This window comes from Idiotropiscis lumnitzeri, chromosome 3 (genome assembly GCF_059441095.1).
Source record: "Idiotropiscis lumnitzeri isolate Australia: NSW breed Sydney's pygmy pipehorse chromosome 3, RoL_Ilum_1.0, whole genome shotgun sequence".
Lineage (NCBI taxonomy): Eukaryota > Metazoa > Chordata > Actinopteri > Syngnathiformes > Syngnathidae > Idiotropiscis > Idiotropiscis lumnitzeri.
Window position 1 is genome coordinate 2,726,553 of NC_142393.1, and position 20,801 is coordinate 2,747,353.

The 20,801-nt window shown below is 45.4% G+C and overlaps 1 protein-coding gene across 1 annotated transcript; it reads right to left on the bottom strand.

Moving 5' to 3' along the window:
- Nucleotides 1-775: 775 nt before the first annotated feature.
- LOC148339401 (collagen alpha-1(XVIII) chain-like) lies at nt 776-19,499 on the bottom strand. Its single transcript, XM_088291460.1, has 40 exons — nt 18,608-19,499; nt 13,539-14,080; nt 12,768-12,851; nt 12,639-12,698; nt 12,468-12,543; nt 11,729-11,859; nt 11,630-11,647; nt 11,362-11,541; nt 11,260-11,286; nt 11,113-11,175; nt 10,960-11,043; nt 10,844-10,894; nt 9,937-10,068; nt 9,804-9,857; nt 9,685-9,729; nt 9,218-9,349; nt 8,987-9,043; nt 8,866-8,892; nt 8,681-8,779; nt 7,870-7,905; nt 7,703-7,786; nt 7,565-7,600; nt 7,415-7,474; nt 7,115-7,192; nt 6,991-7,026; nt 6,857-6,910; nt 6,475-6,546; nt 6,337-6,396; nt 6,163-6,193; nt 6,031-6,084; nt 5,909-5,943; nt 5,693-5,818; nt 4,895-5,045; nt 4,750-4,817; nt 4,211-4,339; nt 4,071-4,103; nt 3,333-3,737; nt 3,059-3,256; nt 2,830-2,939; nt 776-1,673 (listed from the first exon to the last, which is right to left on the bottom strand). Exons 1-40 carry the CDS (start codon nt 19,437-19,439, stop codon nt 1,460-1,462), a joined length of 4,764 nt encoding a protein of 1,587 aa, XP_088147586.1. The 5' UTR covers nt 19,440-19,499; the 3' UTR covers nt 776-1,459.
- Nucleotides 19,500-20,801: the final 1,302 nt, after the last annotated feature.

A 20,801-nucleotide genomic window follows, 5' to 3' on the forward strand; every position in this document is an offset into this window, starting at 1 on the left:
ATTGTCCTGATTTACTCCACAACGTTACAATACTATTATACTAATACAGTGTGACTTACAAATGGATAAGAGCAGATCAGAGATGTATGGTTGGAACAATCAATACGCTGCTTTTAGATGTACGTTTTCTTCCCTTTCGGCATGAATATAAAATCATTTTTAAGGGCACATATAGATCTACATGAGGTCATTTTATCTCTAACACTCCACTTTCTACCTACTACCCTACTTCTATAAAGATGTGTTCATCCCTTGCACCAGTCCAGTGTAAAGCAAAGCAGTGAAACGCAAAGAAGAGGTCATACCTGTCGGCAGCCTGCAGTTGGAGGAAGGTCTTCTTTCGCCAACTCAAAGCCGAGTGCTGCTTTGCTTTTATAAGCGTCGGGGGCCGCCGGGCCAGTGGTTGATAAACATATTTTAATTCAAATCAAGTGTTTTGTCAGAAGCATGAAAGTTCAAGCGAATACTCACAATAATTGTATTCACATTTTCTGTCGAATTGGGCTATAATGATATAATGGCACCAAGAATTCCGTTTGATAAGTCGCATATTAAGAAATATTTGTCACGAGCAGTCAATTCCCCTGCCATGCACTTTTTTTTTTGACAGCTTCCCTACTGTCCTCACTTTTGAAAGCCAGGCATCACACTCGATACGGCACAGTGAGAATTGTTAACAAAATATTACAAAAGTTGGGTCGTAGATTGTCTGATATGAAAATGAGCAGTTATTGCATGTGCGCGTGCGTGTGTGATACAAAGACTACAAAGTCGCTAACTGCAGTGAATTTACTGCTCCCAATTGAGATCCACAGCTTTCATGTGTCATCGTCATCGTCATCATTATCATCAACCTGGCTAATGTACAAACCATAGACGGATACATTTGGGATTTTTTTTGTAAAAAAAGTCAAAAGTAAAATAAGAAAAGGCACTCTTATAAAAAAAAAAAATTGCCCTCATCTTACGTACAGTATACACTGATTTTCTCAACCGCTGAGTCATACATATTGCTTTTCCTGTTCTGTTACTTAATTGTTCTCCCAATTCCTTGCGTTACGGCTCTGGAAAAAAAAAGAATGAAAATGAGGCCAATAAAAATACTGAGCCTTTTTTAACATTTTCTGCAAATAAACGTTCTGAATGACTATTTGAAATTTCTGAGTTATGTTGTCAGTAGTTTATGGAATTAAAAAAAAAATCATTCTACTCTAACATATACAGTACCTATAAATAATAGTTTTGCAGTGTTTCCTTTCTTTTTTTCCAGAGCCGTAGGCTCCATTTAAGTTTTCTCCATTGAACATCTTGAAACTGTTGTTTCACATTCACAATCAACTTGTTGAGTACCATCTGATGTACTTGCATTGTAAAAAAAAAAAAAATCCTGTATTTGCAAGGAAACAATCAAAGACCATTTCTAGTCCCAAGCAGGTTTCTCTCCATCCCACGTGTGCGTTTATCGCCTGCCGTGGCCGATATAGCTGTTCTCCACGCACAGCACCACGTAGGAGCTGGAACAGCTGCTGGCAGTCTGCTGCAGCAAACTGCCGCTCTGCAGCGGCGACGCCTTGCCGGTTAGGACGTGACTACTCATGCGCCACGACTCACAGAAAGCGTCAACCTGACGCTGACCGTTGCTGACGGAGCCGTGCCACATCATCTTCTCGGGCCTGCCAAAACCAAACAACACACACTTGACTGCTTGAGATGTCATTTTAGCAAACATTCACGTCGGTGTTAGCAGGTGATGTCATTCGGGCTCAACTAAAGCCGAAATGGGGTGAAAGACGTATATTGCATCAGCATTATAACATGCAAAAAGAATTGTTCACACAAATACATGTCATGAAATCCCCCCCGAAAGGATGACCTGTATTTCAGGTTCTCTGAATATTAAAATGTCCGAAGGTGTGCATGGTTCTTGTCTCGTGTCAGTTCCAGTGATGATTACTCCGTGTGCCGTGCTCCTCCCCCCTAAGTCATTTTGGAAGAGTAATTCCACTTCATCTTCCCTGTGAGCGGTTTTAGACTTGCATGGACAGCTGATTAATTGTCAGTAACCTTATTCAACAGAGCTGGGCAGTTTGTCCCAGGGGAAGAATCGGTCTGGCCCGAGCTGGTTGCCCATTTGTGGGACGGGGGTCAGCGAGTGACAATTTAAAAAAAAAAAAAGGGTTCCATTAACAAAGGCTGGAGGTTGAATTGAATCGTCCCTCGTGCGTGTGATGAATCTACTCAGCGAATTGGGCAGATGACAAAAATTGCCTCTGAACGCGTCTTCAGCGCCACTACCAACTGTTTGTGTGTGAAGAGGCGTGAGACAGCAGAATGCGTTCAAGCATGCCTGTATTTCCTTATTCTGACGTCACGTAACCCACTAACAGTGTCTACTTACTTGCATTAGAGCACATTCATGAAGAAGAAGAAAGAAGAAGACAAATAAGACCATATTGAGCCCATAATAACGTAAACGGATTTAAATTGTAAATGAACGAATAATGTTTAAATAAACCTTTGCCATTAGCATCTCTCAAGCCGCGGCGTCGTGCACGGACGCTTTTTTTTGTGGGAAGCGGGGTCGGGCGCCGACAATTTTTATGAATAAGGCCAGAGGATCAAGGCAGGAATCGTACCGAGATAGTGGCCGGAGGGCATGGGATTTACCCGCAAAAAAAGGGTCAAGTGCCCAGCTCTGCCTATTAACTTATTTAACGCCATTGATGGATTAAGACGTCAAATGTCCGTTTCTTTTTTTTTTTTTTTTACTTGTCTGGTAGTGAATGAGTTAATGCTAACAACATGCATGAGATTGTTGACTTGACGTACCAAGTACTGTCGCGGAGAACATCTTTGCCATCAAAAGAGTAGATAGGGACGTTGTCCTTGATAGTGCCACCGTTAAAAATCGCATCCCAGTTGTCAAACAAAACCTCATCCTGATGAGAGAAAATAATCATTTTTTGGGGGGAGGACAACTTTTAATATACACTGAAATATGCAAAGCAGCAGTACAGTTGTCATTGAATATGCGCAACTTGTTAGTATTTTTATGTACCTTCAAATTGACGATTGGCATATGTTCTCTGTCAGCTTTGCGGACAATGCTGTGGAGATCTTGGAGTTTTGAGGACAAGAAGGCCCGGAATGTTCCCTTCATTCCGATGCTTTGAGCCTGGGTGAAGCACAGGAAGTCGACTCCCCGGATGCCCCGCATAGATCCGGTCTGGGGCTGGTTCAAGGCGATCAGGTGGAGCTGGAGAAAGTCCAGAACTTGTTGTTCCGCGCCGTACAATACAATAAGAGCACATGCACGTGACCGCTTGTCTTACCCCTGGACCAGATGAGTGATGGTGGACGGGATTCTGGACCACAGGTGGGGGGGGCCTTCGCTGAGGGGTCACAGCGTAGTACGGTGGGTGTTCGTGACCCGGATAGACTCCATAACGACCGTCTTGGCTATTGACCCGCTCGGTGTAACTGGGGTATCTGGGGTCTGTTGGTGCTGGGTAGCGTGGATTTGGCTGAGCTGTATGTCGAGTGTCAGGATGGTATCTGCCGTCAGGAAGGTTTTGTCCTCTGCCGTCAGGGTTTGTTTGGTAAGGAGGGTACAGCTGACTTGAGTGATGTGACTCAGGCTGGCTGGGCGTCTCCGCTTGGTCGTGGGTGTTGTTGGAGTGGCTTCGCGGGGGGTACGGAACGACTGGGGGGGGCTCCACTGCTGCAACCTCATTAGCCTGCAAATAGTGTGAAGCGAATATTTAGAAGCTATTATCTGTCTAAAGTTCCACCATGTTCGTTTTTGAACCAACTCACTGATTAAAACGTAAATTACTGCCAATGTTCCAGCTCCCTTCCAAGCACTTTTTTTTTACTTGAATGACATGACCAAAATCGTCAGTTATCCAGTTTTCTAAATGGCTCTGTCTTGGTTCAATGACATCGATGGCTTTTTTCTTTTTACTTGTGGTGCAACTGGATTTTTTGCCTCCCGGAAATCCCAGTGACGTCACGGTAAAATTGTACATTTGGGAAATAGAAACTTTGGGAAAAACATGCAGGACACTCACATTCTCACTTGGTAACGGAATATAGCCCCCAAGCTGAAAAAGGTTAAAGGTAACAAGTTTATTAAAAAAAAAACTGAAAAAAAAACAAGAAGCTGCTTCTGTTTTTTTTTTCTAAGAAGAGAAGAGAAGCAACTTCTTACCTGGACTTGCCGAACCCCGTCTCTGACTCGAAGGTAAAGGTCTGTGCGGTCTATGATGTAGACCAAAGAGCCCTCAGGTTGTCTTCGAGCAGTGGCTGTCATGATGTCGTAGGACTGCAACACTGTCACCTATGTGTCCAAAAATACAAAAATAAATCATCAACGTATTGCCTGAAATCTAAATGTGGGCATGGAAGTTAGGCACAGTGTTACCCTGTGACATGCTTTTTTTCCGCCGTACTACAATAAAGTGTAATTGCACATCCTCTCCAGTAGTTGGCAGTGCCGCTCTCCTAGCCCTTTGTGCGCAGCGAGTATTAACTCGACGGTGTTGGTTTGGTTTGCAGCGAAAATGCTATAATTTATAGTTGCGGCAGAGAGTCAGTCGTGGGGGGGTGCGAATTGTTTTCATCTTGCTAGGGGGGGCGTAACAGCAAGAAATTGGTGCCCTACACCATCAGTGACCAATACAAAAGGTGGTCCGAGGAATTTGGAGTCTCTGAAAAATCTTTCTTGAGTTCATTTTAAGATTTTCTCACCCTGGAAGAGTGTCCAGGTATTCCAGGTGCTCCAGGTGGCCCAGGTGGTCCAGGAACGCTGATCGTTGCTATTCAAGAGGCAAAGGGCCAAATGATGTCCATACGACTGATATATCGAAATTGCGATGATTGTTCGCCAACTTACTGTGTGTGCCTCTGTGAGGTCCAGGGAACGAGGGCACACCAGGGGGTCCAGGTGGCCCTGGTGGTCCAGGGCGGCCATCGTAGCCTCTTCCTGGTGGACCAGGTGGCCCTTGAGGACCCGGCGGGCCTTGAATGGATTCCCCTCTGGGGCCCTGATGGCAGCGAGGCAAAATTGTGAAGTTACACTTTTTTGTGCCATTGAAACGATCAAGGCCAATTTCAGAAATGCTAATCCTTATTAAAAATATTATTAAAAAATTACTAAACATTTGTTAAAGCACTATTTGATTTCATTGTAGCGCGTCAGGAAAGTACGGTGGCCGAGAAAGGTCACGACAGTTGCAAAAGCCACAACATAGCGGAAGTGACCAAAACTCCCGCAGGAAAGGAAATGACGATAAGCTGGAATAAAAAACCTTAACAATTGTAACGTAAACTTTACGTCCACACGATTGTTTTATCTTAACATCAACTCCAGATGAGCAACGTCTCATTCGCCTCTCGTACATGCTGAACCCGTCGCACATGCGGACAAACCACAGGAACATCACAAATAAATCATTTGAAAAGTTTTGGGCACTTCCATCGTGCGATTGTTCTGACCTTTCTCGGCCACCGTAGGAAATCCATCTCGAACGGATATATTTGTTGTGGGCGGCTGTTATATGTGTTGGCTAATTTTGAATACTGAGTTCATTTTTTGTTTCCTTACTGATCTGATGATCTAAAATATTTTGCTTCTTTGAACAACTGAATTATACGTAAGCTTTGTACCAATTTAAGACTGAATAAATATTACCGGAGGTCCAGGGACTCCCGGTGTGCCTACGCCGCTTCCTCCATATCGTGGGTCGTAATATCCACCGCCCGGTTCTCCTTTCTCTCCTTTCAAACCCGGGTTTCCCGTTTCACCCTTCAACTCATTCTAGACACAGAATCATTGCGACATTTCCAGCGTTAATGCTGGCCGTCAAAGCATTTTGCTGTTGTCGCACATTCAACCGAGGACGTTTACCTTAAAGGCGTAAATGTCAAAGTTTGACTCGAATCCTGAATCACAAGCAAGATGTTCATTTTACACTCGGTGGAAACACAACAAGAGCACGTTTCAAGTCCGTCCGGTGCGAGCAACGTTACCTGGTTGGCCGGGTGATCCCGGAGTCCCAGGGTCACCTTTATCTCCTTTAGTAACTACAACACAAAGATCGGGGACTTGAAATGAAGACAAACCGTCAATTCAGACCACGTCTTAAAGTGCTGTGCACTCACGTTCATAATTCCCGCGATAGTCGTCAAATCCCTAGAGAGACAACGCAACAGCATTTAGACGGATCGTTATCTTTTCATTCCCGTCTCATCACATTTCATGAAACCAAGACTATGATGGATGACTTTGAGGGTCTCCAAGGATGCTCCTACTTCAGCATTTTCATCTTAACTTACTCTGATATAACTTCCTGGAGTTCCAGGTAGACCCGGTGGACCGGGTGGTCCCGGGGGTCCCTGCATCAAAATGTGGAGTGGTTACTTTAGTTGACGAGGTTCGAGTTCTCCACAATCACCTTGTGAGAATCTACTCACAATGTAGGTGGATCCAGAACCACCGCCTGGCTCTCCTTTTGGTCCTTGGATGCCGTTTAGTCCCGGTCGACCCTACAACGCAAAACACATTCCACATAAGCAGATGGGATGAACAGTATCGACCAAAAGGTGTACTCACTTTTGTTGCCAACAGTTTAGACATTGATAGCTTTGTGTCATTGTGAATTCCAGAGGACAGTAAATGTACACGCTCACACATGTACACTGACTCAATATAACAAAAATAATATTAAACAATAGTTATATAAAAAAAAATAATTATAAAAGATTCACAAGAATATGAAGGCCGTGCTCACTTTGCTTGGATACTGTAATTTGATGATGATTAAAAATAATAATTAAAAAAAGAATAACTACTCACTGGTCTACCTGGAAGTCCAATTTCTCCTTTTTGACCCGAAGGGCCATAAGAACCCTGCAGAGAAAAAGTTTGTGACCCTCAAAAGAATACAAAGGCATAACGTAATTATCTACACAGACAATATGGATACATACCGGAGGACCAACTGGGCCGGGGGGTCCGATATCTCCCTGCGAACAGATCACACAAATATAATAACAGAATAATAATTTGGTATTGAATGTAAAAGAAGACGACAAAATGTGAGGTCATCCTTACTGGTTTCCCCATCAGGCCGCCCAGGTACAGCGGTCGCCCATCTGGACCCATGATGACACCGGGTTCTCCTTTTTCACCCTGAACAAACCACATGCATTTTTATATGGACACAAATCACAAAAAGTTTGGAAAATTGGCTTTCAAGGAAAATTGCAGGATTAACGGAACATGCAATAAAACGTTTGCAGGTGCGCTAAATTTGCTGTCTCTGAACTTTTTCAGTTGACTTTAAGTTGACCCTGAAATTGTTCCCGAAGACCACATATCGCCTACCTTTGAATTCAGGGTGCATTATCTTACCTTCGGGGCAAACCCCGGAAGGCCCGTGTCGCCTTTTTCCCCCTTTGGTCCAACAGGCCCCTAAAATAAATCAAGTCACAAAAAATCATTCGGACTTATCTCTGTTTCCTTACGTCCGATAAAGTTTTCTCCGATTGCAGGTGAACTCACAGGAAATCCAGCTTGGCCCGGAGTTCCTGCTCCCGTCTGGCAGAAAGACAGAAAGGAAAAAGGCGCGAACGCTCGTTGACTATCGGGTTAGGTGGGATGGTGTGTTGCCAAAATATTACACACGGACTTCTGACTCACATCACCAGTGGGATAAATAATCCGTCCTGGAGGTCCTGGAGGCCCCGGGGGTCCAGGTTGTCCTCCGTCACGGCCTGGCAGACCCTGTGATGTCAACCCAAAAATTTATATCGCTATGCGCTTCTTTTGAATTTGGTGCCAAGTACGGTATAGCTTGGATGACTTACTTGTTCGCCCTTCTCTCCTCTATCCCCCTTCGGCCCCTGAATTGAAACAATGAAAACTCAATGATTTAGTGTATTTTTACCAGTGGCGAGCCGTGCATTCCATACGTAGGCCTTCAGTGAAGTTCTACTTAGTCCGACTTGAATAAATCCCCTCATATTACCGTCATTTATCACACCACGATTGCTCAAATAAAATACAGAAACACACTTAGACAGTACTCAGTCAGTGTTGGATGACATAGGTTCTCTTGAAAAGTCCAACCTGAAAATGTCCTCGCAAGTGTATCTGCAATTAAATCCACACTTTTCCCTCCTTCGGCTATTGTTATTTAAAAAAAGCGAGAATATATCTAAGATTTTCGAACGGTAGCCAGTTACGACTTTCAAGGTATGTTGATTGCGCATGACGCTGCCCCCTCACAAGTGAGTATCCAATCACAAGACGCGTTCATCACTTTCACCGTGAGGCCAGCGAGAACTACTCGTGATCTGATTGGCTACCGTGACTGTCTATCAACTGTAAAAACAACCTTGAGAGACAGAAGAGACGCCGCACGATTGTATCTGAAGGCCTCGGACGAATAGTGCGTGCTACTTGTATCATGAAATCTGCCTGGCAACACGAGCTATCTGAATTCTGATTCGATAAAAACTCTACCCAAAAAATTCAACACTAGGATATAATATGATCATGATTTCTTGATTATGTTAGGCCAGCAAAGAAGGCCTTCAAGGCCTTGACTTCCCACCACTGATTTCTACTCATGTATACTAAAGATGCACAAAAAATCGAATTCATCAGCCAGCCTACCAAGTGTCCGGGAAAACCATCCAGACCTGGAATTCCAGGTGGACCAATTGGCCCCTCTGCTCCTTTGTCGCCATTGGTTCCGGGTAAACCTGCTCTGCCCTAAAACGCCAGACAATTGAACTTGTTAAGTACATGTCTGCTTTCTAATTGAGTTGAGCATCACGAGAGATGAGCAAACGGCTTACCGGCAGACCTGCAATACCTGGAGGACCCTGGAAAAAGAATATGACACAAGAAACGTTTAGTGATGGCGTGTTTTTGAGTGAGGCGACTGGAAGTTGAGTTGGGGCATGATCCAATCAATACCTGCGGTCCGGGGAGTCCTGGTGAGCCTCCATTTGTCTCAAAGCCTTCTCGGTCAGCCTGTACATGTGGAGGAATTCAATGACCTTTTGGAATGCACTCCTAAATTTACTCCACACATCATACTTGTGTTACTAAAATCAAATTGCATGACGTCGCGCCACCGTATTTCTGATTATTGTCAGGTTTCTGCAGTTCACAGACAAAAAGTAAAAATGTTGACCCGATACTCACAAAGCCGAAGCGGTTTGACGGTCCAGGTGGTCCTGGTTGTCCTGGAGGTCCAGGTGGGCCCATGGGACCTGGAAGTCCTGCTAGTCCAGTCTGTCCCGGTAATCCTGGCAGTCCCGCGTCACCGCGAGAACCCTGAAGGAAACACGCGTTACTCGTGTCCTGCAACGCATAAAAAGTTGGGCATATTCGGCAAACTTCTCTCAACTTTTGAATGCATATGTCCACCGGTTCAGTGTTTCCATCCTTTTTGCTCAACTTTTTATTCTATAACAAGAAGCTTTGACTTTATGTACGGCACTTTGTATGCATCAGCGTCTGTTTTTAAAGTGCTGGATAAATTAAGTTGAGCTGAGTCGAGTGGAGTTTCAGTGTGTGTTCCACTCTCTCTGTATTTCTGTTGCAACCTGCCGATGATGCCGAGACATTCTAAGATCCGTGGAAAAAGTCTGCACATTTCCATCACTCACCTTCTCTCCAGCTCCTCCGAGAGAGTTGAGCTCACCGCAGTCGCCCTTTGGAGATCATTTGCAAGATGTTGAGATTACGAACCTGAAATTGCCCACATGCTTGCGTTTTTCAATCTAACCTTCTCTCCTCTGAGTCCAGGTAGACCCGGTAGACCACGCAGTCCAGGAGAACCCTGGAACAGCACGCGGGATTCAAACAGATGCAAAAACCTTGGCGTGATAACCACAATTGATTCCAAGGTGGATACACACCGGTAGACCCGGGACTCCGTGCCTTCCAGGTGGTCCGGGAGGTCCAAAGGCAACTGGACCATTGGATCCAAGTGCAACTGATGTACCAGGCACCCCAGGTAGGCCCGGAGGACCTGGGGGGCCTGGAGGACCCTGAAAAAGAAACAATAAGATGATCAATTTGAAAATTCTTCCGTTTCCGATGATTTGGGCTGCACTCACACTGGTCCAGTTATTTATTTATTTTTCTGTACTCTGCTTCGACAAGGTCACCTCACCCCCCGTAACTGCGTTGTGTATGGCCAATCATGACATAGCCAGGCCCCCAGTGGCGGGCCGTGAATAAGGTCAGTCTTGAAAATGGCCTCGCAAGCGTATCTGCAATTAAATTCCGTCCTTCGGCCATTGTGGTTTAAAAAAGCAAGAATATATTTTAGATTTTCGAACGTTCGCCAGTTACGACTTTCGGGTGTGTGAATTCCGCTTTGCGCCGCCCCCTCACGAGTGAGTATCCAATCACAAGATGCGTTCATCACCTTCAACGTAAGGCCAGCGAGAAGGCTTTACTGTCATCAAGTCGTGATCTGATTGGCTGTCTAGCAACTGTCTATTAACGGTAAAAGCCCCCTTGAGACACAGAACAGACGCTCGCACGATTGTATCTGAAGGCCTCCGACGAATAGTGCGTGCTACTGGTTTTATGAAATCTGCCTATATATGACATCATTGTGAAGAATATGTTCATGATTTCTTGATTATGTTAGGCCAGGAGAGAACGCCTTGAAGGCCTCGACTGCTCTCCACTTGCAGGCGCACCTCTTCCAACTGAGCAGTTACGTAAGGCAAAAGAACCGGAAGGTGTCATGTCAAGCATGGTACAATCTGGCTGGTGTGAGTGTAGCCTGAGTAGTACAATGCCTCAGCATACCCGCATCTTCTCCCATTCTGGCAATCCGGACCCCTCCATGTCAACAAATGTCTGTGGAAGAACACAATCAAGACACAGCAACTTCATTGTGATGGCAAAATGTGCGTGTGGCATACCGGATGATTTGCAGATCCCGGTCCAGGAGGTCCTGGAAGACCTGGGGGACCTCTGAGTCCAGGTTGTCCTTCGCCACGCTCACCCTGAAGTTAAAAAAAGTCAATGTTGTTGGATAAAATAAAAGTTCATCGCCAATTCAAAGGGATCTGAACCTTTTCCCCTTGAGCACCAGGAAGTCCGGGCGTTCCTGGGAAACCTGGCGGCCCTGGAGGACCCTGAAAAAAAAAGACGCATGATGAAACACAATTAAAAATTACTTTGCCACTGTGTTTATGAAGATGTCGATGGAACACCCTTACAGTTTTTCCGTCCTCTCCTGGGTCCCCCTGGAACATCGTTTAAAATGAATAAGTTGCATTCTGGAAGTAATAAAATTCATCACATTTCTGAACTTCTCTCACAGGTTCTCCGTCGGGTCCCGGTGGGCCAGGCAATCCATCTCGGCCCGGAGATCCAGGGGGTCCGGCCACATGCGGCATTAAAGCCCCATCCCCAACGCGGACTACCTCAGCGGCAGCTCCGGGTGGGCCTGGGAGGCCTTGAGCGCCACGTTCTCCTTTACTTCCAAACGTTGTACTACCCTAGTGATGAGGAGTACAAATGCTGCTTTTCTGAAACTTCCATTTTAAAAAAAAAATTATGTGTGAAAATTGGGCAACGTTCACAGACCTTATCTCCCTTTTCTCCCTAAAAAGACACATAATTTGATGCGGTTATAATTACGGAAATGTTCTTAAGAGCCTAACGAGACACACTGTGACATTCTACCTTTTGTCCGCCACCTCCGGCTTGTGAGGAGAAGCCTGAACCAGGGTCTCCCTTCGGCCCCGCATGGCCTCGATCTCCTCGGGTGCCTTTCTCGCCTCTCTCACCTTTCTCTCCTTTGGCTCCACTTAAATCTGAAAGATGAGTGATATTATGCAACAGCCTCACATTCTCTACTCTGGCAATCATTTTTTACTTCCAGCTTTGCACAGATTTTATCTCAAGAAAAGTTACCAAAGTAATCAGACCAGTTTTTTTTATTTACCATTTTAATCTGCTGTTTTATATCTTTCGGGATTTACTTTCTTGCTTCACTTTTTTGCCCTAAATGTCTTTGAACTTCTCATTAGTGCTGCTCTTGTTTTTTTTTGTTTTTTGTTTTATTTACGTACAATGGTCGTTTCTATATTATTAATACAAATGTATATTGTGTTGATATTGCTGCTATGACAATTCGATTTTATATGATGAATCAAATATCTCTATCTATGAGGTAAAGTATCAGGATGAGCGAGAGAGAGTTACTTTATTTGAATGAATCCCCAAGTTGTGTTATATGATCAAGACTTTTTATTAACTTGTCGGTAACCATGTAAAATAATTTTCTTTTAGAACTGAGCAATTCTTCTCACAACTTCCCTTGACTAAAACATTTGTAGTAGTTCAACATTGCCAACAGGGGGAGCCATTTAACCATTCATCTGGTTTGCAATATTGTAAACAACAACCAATCTTAAATGACCTGTTTCTTTGAGTCTGCTTCCTTTCGAGGCAATTAGTGGGGGCTCGGGCACTGGCCTGAAGGATGCAGGAGTGGTCTGGTGGTAGAATATGACGCAATCAAAACCACTCGTTCTGCGCATCAAATAACAAAGATTTCAAAACGATATTGTTGACCAGCAGGCCGGCTGACCTTCACTTTGCCTCCAGTCTGCCTTCTGCTGCCGTCACCGCTGCCAAAGTCGCCAGAGGCCTGCGAGACAAGCAGGTTCAGACGTCACATCTCACCTGGGGAGGGAAGGGGAACGCTAGGAATACTCACAACATCTGAGTCGTCGTCGACGTCGTCACACAAGCGCTCGGCTGCCTGAGCGTTTCCCACCAAAGTCAGCTCAGCAATTTCACCCTAAAGACAAAAGAGTGGAGTGAATTGTCAGCTAAAGGTAGAAGAAAGAATGCCATGAGGATTGGAAGGAGGAAGAAGAACGGAGGTCAGAGGTAAAAAAAATAAATAAATCAATGAAAGGAAAAAAAATATGTTACAAGGGGGGAAAAAAAAGCTCAATGATGATAAACTCTTCTCAAAAGCGGGGGGGGGGCACGTGCAAACTCAAGGAACATCTTTTTGTTTTTCTTTGGCAGTACTAGAATAAAGTGTAATTGCACATCTGCCACAGTAGGTGGCAGTGACGCGTTCATTGTCATGGAGTACGCATTGAGTAATAGCTCCTCTGCAATTAACTGGCAACAATTTCAGAAGGAAATGATAATATTGAACTCGTTAGTTGGGGGGGTGAAATATTTTCTTCTTCATTTCTTGGGGGTGTAACAAAAATTTGACTTGTAAGATTTTTGAATGAGATAATAAAAAAATCAAGGTTTGAACTAAATCATAACCATTGTAAAATTGAACCCATAAATATAGCTGGAACTAATTTGAGATTTTTTTTGTTGTTGTTGTTGTTGGTCCAGAGTGCAATTTTTTCCTCCATCATACATTGAGCTATTGAAGAATCACAAGATGAAAGATATCATTCAGCCTTTTGCAGGTCCAGCACACACTCCATGAACATGCAAAACGTGGCTTACTAACCACAAACTTGTCCGGGTCGGCCCCACCGGCCTGACCAACAAAGATCCCGGCCCCTGTGTCAAGGTCCAGGGGGTCCGGGGAGAGCTCAAAATCCATCATCCGCGGCACCGCCTCACAGTCCTGGTAGAAGGTCACCTGGTCATCAAAGATCGACAGCGAGAAACGGGTCCATTTGTCCACCAGGCTCGGCACGGCGAAGCTCGCCGCCACGTACGGCACTTCCGAATCAGGCTCGTTGTAGAAAAACTGCACCCACTGGCGACCCGCCTGCACGGCGCTGAGCTTGACGGCCACATACATGATCTTCTGGGGCCCGTCGGTGATGGAGAAGAGGACGGAGGCGGCCGACGTGGACGGCTTGATGTGGAAGAGGAGGGAGAAGCGGCGGTAGAAGGGAGTGGGCACGTGGGCCAGAGCCGGCTGGCCCGACACGACCGCAGAGGTGAAGACGAAGGCCGGGGCGCCGCCGGGCCCCGTGACCCGATCGATCTCATTGGGTGGCGGATCTCCGATGAGCTGCAGCAGAGACAAAGTGCTCTGCTCTGCAGGGAAGGAGGATATGGACAAAGTTAAAAGCTTGCAACGCCGTCATTCCCACAAACTTTTTTTTTTACGGCACCGTGTCATCAGATTGCACTGATGTTCAAGTCAAATCCCGGGAGCTTCTTCTGGACGGTCAAATCATTTTCCGTGGCCCACCACACCAATGGTCAGGCTACTTTTTTCTTTTCATTTTGGCAGAAAATCATTTGAACCATAAACTGGATTTTACACAGATTTGTTCAGCTGGATCGGATCGGCAGAAATTGTGCAAAATCGGCAATCAGTACTAATGTCGTAATTTGCCAATCAATTAATGACGTCATTGATTGTGTTCAATTTCGTTCACTCGAGGGATGCTCTGTGCTGCCACTGTTAATATTCCGAGGTGTTTCAGCATACGCAGTCAAATTTAAAAAATAAATAAATAAAAATCCAATATCTTTCGATAATTCTTTTTTTTTGGGGGGGGGGGGGCGTGTCAAATCCATCCATCCATTTTAAACGCTGGACTGGTTGCCACTCAACTACAGAGCGCACACACACACACACACACACACACAAAAAAAATATTTAAAAAAAAAAAAAAACACCCTGACTGAATTTTTGTCCATTTATTTCTTGACTGCACAATTACGCAACAAAAAACAAATGTGTGGTCCAAAATGAGTGGGCCAGATTACCGGAAAAAAAGCCGATATAGTTCCCATAGAGCAAAACTGTCTTGAGGCCAACAAACCAAACACTCACAAGGGAGGATGGTTTGGGAAGCGGGAGGGGGGGGGTGTTAGATTGGGTCGCGCCTTTGTGGCAGATTCATGAGAGAAATTGAAAAGTGAATTTTGTGGGGGTCACAGAGGTCAGCTGTTTCCAAGTGATGTAAGAGCATCATGTGTTCTCCACAGGGGGAATCTACTGAATAACTCACAGAAGAAAAAAACATTTTCATGAGTGAAGTCCAACCAACTGCAGACTGGCAGAATGGCGCTCAAAAAAGCGCTGATCCTGGAACGCGTCTGCAGCAGACGATTGACCAAGTGGACGAGGAACAAGTCATGCAGGGTGGTCTTCTCAGTGCTCCCAATGGGCAGCACCTGCTTTCCCGCTTCGGGTTCCTGTGGTGCCGACACAGCTCCCGCAGCTGCCGTCCGAAATGATTTGAATGAATGAACGTTTGGCGAGCGCTTCAACAGCTTGCATTTAAGGGTGCTGAAAAGTTTAACGTCCATGCACATCTGGAAGTGGTCCAGGCCACTGTTTGCCTCGGAGGCATCAGGGACCTGCATGCCTGCGCCGTATTGCGCAACACAAGACCACTTGAAGCACCATTACACACTTTTCTAACATCTTTGTCGGGTTTGCAAAATCGTCCGGCGGGACTTTATGCAAAGGGAAACTCAGTTACTCACTGGTAAGTTACTGTGCTGAGAGTAAGTACATTTTTCAGGTATCTGACCTTGACTTGAGTATTTCATTTTAAAATACCTTTTTTTGGCCGTTAGTGAAACGGCGATGTACTTGGAAAATGTTACAATTTACAGAACAATTTGGTGTCGTTAGTTAGATTCCCGTTCTTTATGTGTTTTGGGAGTTATCCAGGCTACCGAATGTTGAAACATAAAGCATTGTGCGTATATGTAGCATAACTAGCATTAGCATGTGCTGAAATGTCGGCCATGCAGTGCGAACCACAGGCTAAATAAACTGTCCTGCCGTGTTTAATAAATAAATAAATTTTCTTTTAGTGTCTCGGCCATGTGGACGTACACACCAACACAACATCAAGCCAGGCCGTGACGTATTGTTTGAACCCGCTGCTGGTCTGTGGCGTCCGGAAGCCATTTAGCCGCTAAGCTAGCAAGTCTAGCGCCTCTTTGTGCTGAGTTGTTGTTGTAGTCTACTCTGTTTTTTTTCCTGAACTTTGACTTCAGTACACAGTACAGTACCTCTGGTGTTACTACTTGAATAGGGCTCCTCATACGCCAGATGGAAGCTGGTATGACATGCACAAATGGGAAACCATCGCACCCAGATGTTCCCCGCTGGCTTGTTGCCCCGAAACAACAACATGGTGTATATTTCCCAGCAAACAAAGTGACCTCATGTTCCTGCAGATTACACGAGGACCATGTTTTAGTAATTCAGCGCCTGTGGAACAACTGGCAGCAGCGCAGGGAGATGGATGGACGGGCAGATGGAGGCGGAGGAAGGAAATGCTTGTCAGATGCGCATGGGAAAGCAGACCGCAGGGGACCTGAAGAGCGCACGATCCAATATGGCTGACTGTGGAACTAATGCGTTTCAGCAGGGCAAAGGAAATGAAGTCCGAGAAATGTTTTAGGATACCACCACCCACACACACACACACACACACCCCCACCCCCCCCCCCACACACACACACCCCCACGCAAAACTTCAGTATCAGCTTGATGCCCAAATTTGCAAATGAACCAAATAACGGCAATCCATGACGATCTAATATTGTGTTACACAGGCTGGCCCGCATTAACATGTCTCGAGGGACCGAACCAAGTGGATTTGGCACGTCTTGAGGGGATTGTCCACCAAGCAGATGCAGCTGTGATACCCATCAGATGCTCATCCATGTTTGGATAACTTGAGCGCCAATTAAAAGCGACCGATGGAGGATCAGTGAGTTCAGACACACTTGCCGGAGACTATTTGAACAAGTTGATTCGTACTCCTCGATCGTCAAGACTTGGAAACAATGGAAAGGCCTAAAAGGTCAAATGTATGTGACTTTGTGCATATTTTTGCAATCTGCTCACTGTGCGACGAGGGTGATTTCCCAGCGGCATAAATATCTCTTTCACACTCTCACTAACTGCGCTTCTTCTTCTTCTACTTTAATTACGACAAGACGAGTCACTGGTTTGGCAGGGTGGGCAACTGGCCGTGATCTTTCAGGAGGCCTCGTCTCGGGCCAATCACAAAGGTCCCTTGTTTCAGGCCATGACGCTGTCACTCTCCCGCCCACGCGCAGGACACATTTTCCCACCCACAAATGTCATCAGAAATGCCACCCGCTGCCACCCTTTCTGTCACAGATGCCCCGATTGTTCCCGTTCACCCGAGAGACTATGACGAAATCCTGCTCGTCTAGAAGCACCCAGACAATGATAAAAAAAATGGAGAATCAAAATGACGTTACAAACGGAAAAATGCTCATCAATTACGAGCTCCCAAAGGCCAAAAAGTCCAAACCTTAAATTTTGTTGCAATTACGCGACTTGATGATGAAGCAACGTTTGACGTGCAGTTCTTGTGGAAACCCAAAATGTGTTCCTCAAAAGGACAACTTGAGTTCAAAGCACATTTTCACAAATGCAAACTTGCAAAGGGGAACATGAAACTGTGACGACTGCATGCAACAGCGGGGAGGCTTTTACGCAACAACACAAAGCTGTGTTTATGAGTCAGCCAGCAAAGCAAAACACACGCTACTCACAAAAAAAAAAAAAAAAAAAAGCGTTAGACTGCAAAAATTCTAAAACTGTTCAACGTTTCAATTATTTTTGTACAACTTGCTGTTCCCTAATAAGGAGCTGAACGGCAAATTTCAAAACTACTTTTTGATCTCTGAACTGTTTGTTCTCTTCATGGTGCAGTTCCCATTTTGACTTTGAGACCAAGACAACTGCAAAGAAATTGATCAACAGCACCTCACCATTGCGAAGTTTCAAACGGGAAGTGGCCGCTGAGTTTAGAGTACCACAGAATAATATCATCAGAAGGTTGCAAGAGAATAGGGAAAGACTGGAAAAGTTGCAGAAAGACAAAAAACGGATTCAATCTAAATCTAAATATAAAACTTTTTAAGGAACAGGATGTTAAAGAAAAATATTGAAACACTGAACAGTTAGACACACACACAAAAGGTCAAATTCACTTCACCTGTAAAGGTGAGAGCATATTTTAGGTTCATCTAGATCAGGCGTGGGCAAACTACGGCCAGGGGGCCACATGTGGCCCGTTAAACGTGTTAATCCGGCCCGCCGAACGAAAAAAAAGAAGAAACCTTGTTAATGTTTTCTAAATACTGTGGTTTCGCAAAGAATGCTTTTGTTCACTTTCATTTCAAATTAAATGTATTTTTTCTCTCCGATGAGGTGAGGTTACCAAAACACACCATCCATCTGCTCCTAGTCCGGCCCTTCTGTCAAATTTTAGAAGCCATCGTGGCCCGCCAATCAAAAAGTTTGCCCACCCCTGATCTAGATATTTACCCCAATCGTTGAGTTTTGAGAGTACCTTAAATTATTTTGCTTGCAAAGAAATTCAGTCTGCTGCCGTGATGTAAAATTGGGAGCAATAAAAGCAGACATCATCACCAGGGAGAGCCAACAAAGGTGGCCTGGTGGCAACATCAAGATGCGAAAAAGTTCGGCCGTTGCATCATCAGAGCGGCTAAAAAACATGCAAAGTTGCGTTTGAAGCCCAACAAGCAACAATGTGCGCTCAAGCACTGCAGTGACGAAGCAGCACGCAGGACGCCGGTCAAGGTTACCTTCCGAGTAACTAACAGTCACGCACGCGGGACGCCCAGGCTCCTGCGCCCCGACAGGCAGGAGGCCACACTCCACCGGAAGCTGCGCACGGTCCAACGACGCCCAGCAGCTGTCCTGCACTTGGTGGCAAAAGCTGCGGCAGGGCAGACGCAAGGGCGCCGAGGTGGGCGAGGGGCACCTGGGCAGCAGCAGGAGGCACAGGAACCACTCCATGCGCTGATGACAGCCCGCCCGGGTCATCCTGGCCCACTTGTGCAGGGCCGCCCCCACCTGCTCCACAGACGTGTGGTTGAAAAAATTGGGCAAGGTGAACTGTGACTGTTGGTGTTTTCTGGAGCACATGGGCCAGCCGGGCGGCACGGGGAAACAAAGTGGATCAGAACCGGTCTCTGCAGTACCGTTGTTCACATCGGTTAAGTTATTTGGAAGGGCGACGGGTTCGACACCAGAACCAAGATCTTGCCTGGACCCCGATCCCGATCCAGATGCATCACTTTCCCAAATTCCAGACCCTTCCTCCCCTCCCCTGCTTCTCAAGCCGTCATTACCCGTCATGTTGGACTCAGCGCCGTCCGCCTTTGGGGAGTCTTGAGTAGTCCCGGGACTGGTGGTCACATCCCACGCCTTGACCAAATTACGGATTCCCGTGGCCACATTGATGATTTCTTCTCCAACCCCTGACAAATCCTCATCCTCCTCGTCCACCTTCTTTGCGCCGGCGGTTGTTGCTGCGGCACTTGTCGGGACCACTGTGGTGGACTGCGGGTCGACGCGCCAGAACCAGGCCTGCAAGCCTCCAACGCACAAAGCCAGGAGCAGGAGCCGCAACATTGTGCTCGCCGCCTCACCGGTCCAAGGTCCGAGCGTGCTGTTCTGGTCTACTTGCGCCGTTTAAGTCACGTTGGTCCAGAACAAAGATGTAAAAAGTGCTCCAGCTCGCAGATCTTCCCACTGGAAGGGCACACCCCCCTCCCAAAAAAGCTCTAAACATGGATAGAGGGGGACGCACGTGAGGAGGTTGGCTTTGACCATGGTCACTCACATCTTCCCCGACACCATAAAACTCCTCCTCTTCATCTTTGTGGAGCGATGACAATTTGCACACATTCAAAAATGGACGTGGACTAATCAGTCACTTAACGAGCGAATGCAATTTATGAAGGCGTGAAGAGCTGACGCGGAACACAAATGAATGAATGGTTTGAAAAAAAATTCCCGTTTGGCGTCTCTTGAAATATGATGACTTTGGAGGTGCGAGGATTTCGCTCGACTCCAGTCATGTGTAAAATATGTCTTAATTTATTAATTCAATTTTTTAATTAGTGGAATTTGGGGAATAGTCCCAAATATGTCCACAATATGCAGAATTTTTTGTTTGAAGGTGTAATGTTTTGAATCGGTTAGAAAATGCAGAAATATGTAATATATATAAATACGGCAAGCTACAATCTCATTTACATTTGGGAATATTATTGTGAATTTTGTACAATTTTACTGTGAAAAAAAATATTTTGTGAAGTGGGAATTTTTTGAATAGGGGATGATCTGAATGAGCAGAATTATTTGTATTTGGAATGCTAAAAATCATTCAAGAAATGTGGAAATGTGCGGTGAATGTTGTATGCCACGATATCCTTCAAATGTGAGAATTGTATGATGAAATTTGTAGACTTTTACTGTAAAAAGAAGAATTTCTGCAACGTGCAAATTGTTGGAAAGTGTAAAACTCCTCAAATGCTTGAAATGAGCGGAACAATTTGGAATTGGAAAAAGTGGATCTTTTCACTAAACGTTTCATACACTTGAACGTGTTTTTGCATTGTGGAAATTAGGAATTTATGTGAAAAGTGTGAATTTTCGGAAGGTGTCCGGAATTTTGTGAATAGACATACTATCCAAACGTTTTAATGGTTTGAACCAGTTGAGTAATGTGGAAGGAGTAGAATGTCAAGAAAGTGGGGTGAATAGTAAAAAAGAAAAAAGAAAAAAAAAGACATTTTTGGGTGTCGAGTAACAAATGTGAGGACATGAGAGTTGATGACTGATGAAAGATGAGAACGTGAAGCTGAAAGGGGGAGGGATGGCGAGGGAGTTTTTGTGCGTGCGTGTGTGTGTGCGTGTGTGTGTGCGCACTGGACTGGGTGGATGGGGGTTGGGGGTGGGAACAAGGGGCGGAAGTCCGATGGGATGTTC

Excerpts from the sequence above, each read along its gene's own strand:
- LOC148339401 (XM_088291460.1), bottom strand. The coding sequence starts at position 19,439 with ATGTTGCGGCTCCTGCTCCTGGCTTTGTGCGTTGGAGGCTTGCAGGCC. Across the intron at positions 11,176-11,259 it reads CAGGAGAGGACGGAAAAACT|GGTCCTCCAGGGCCGCCAGG; the intron begins GTAAGGGTGTTC and ends TTTTTTTTTCAG. Across the intron at positions 7,906-8,680 it reads ATGGTTTTCCCGGACACTTG|GGGCCGAAGGGGGATAGAGG; the intron begins GTAGGCTGGCTG and ends GTTTCAATTCAG.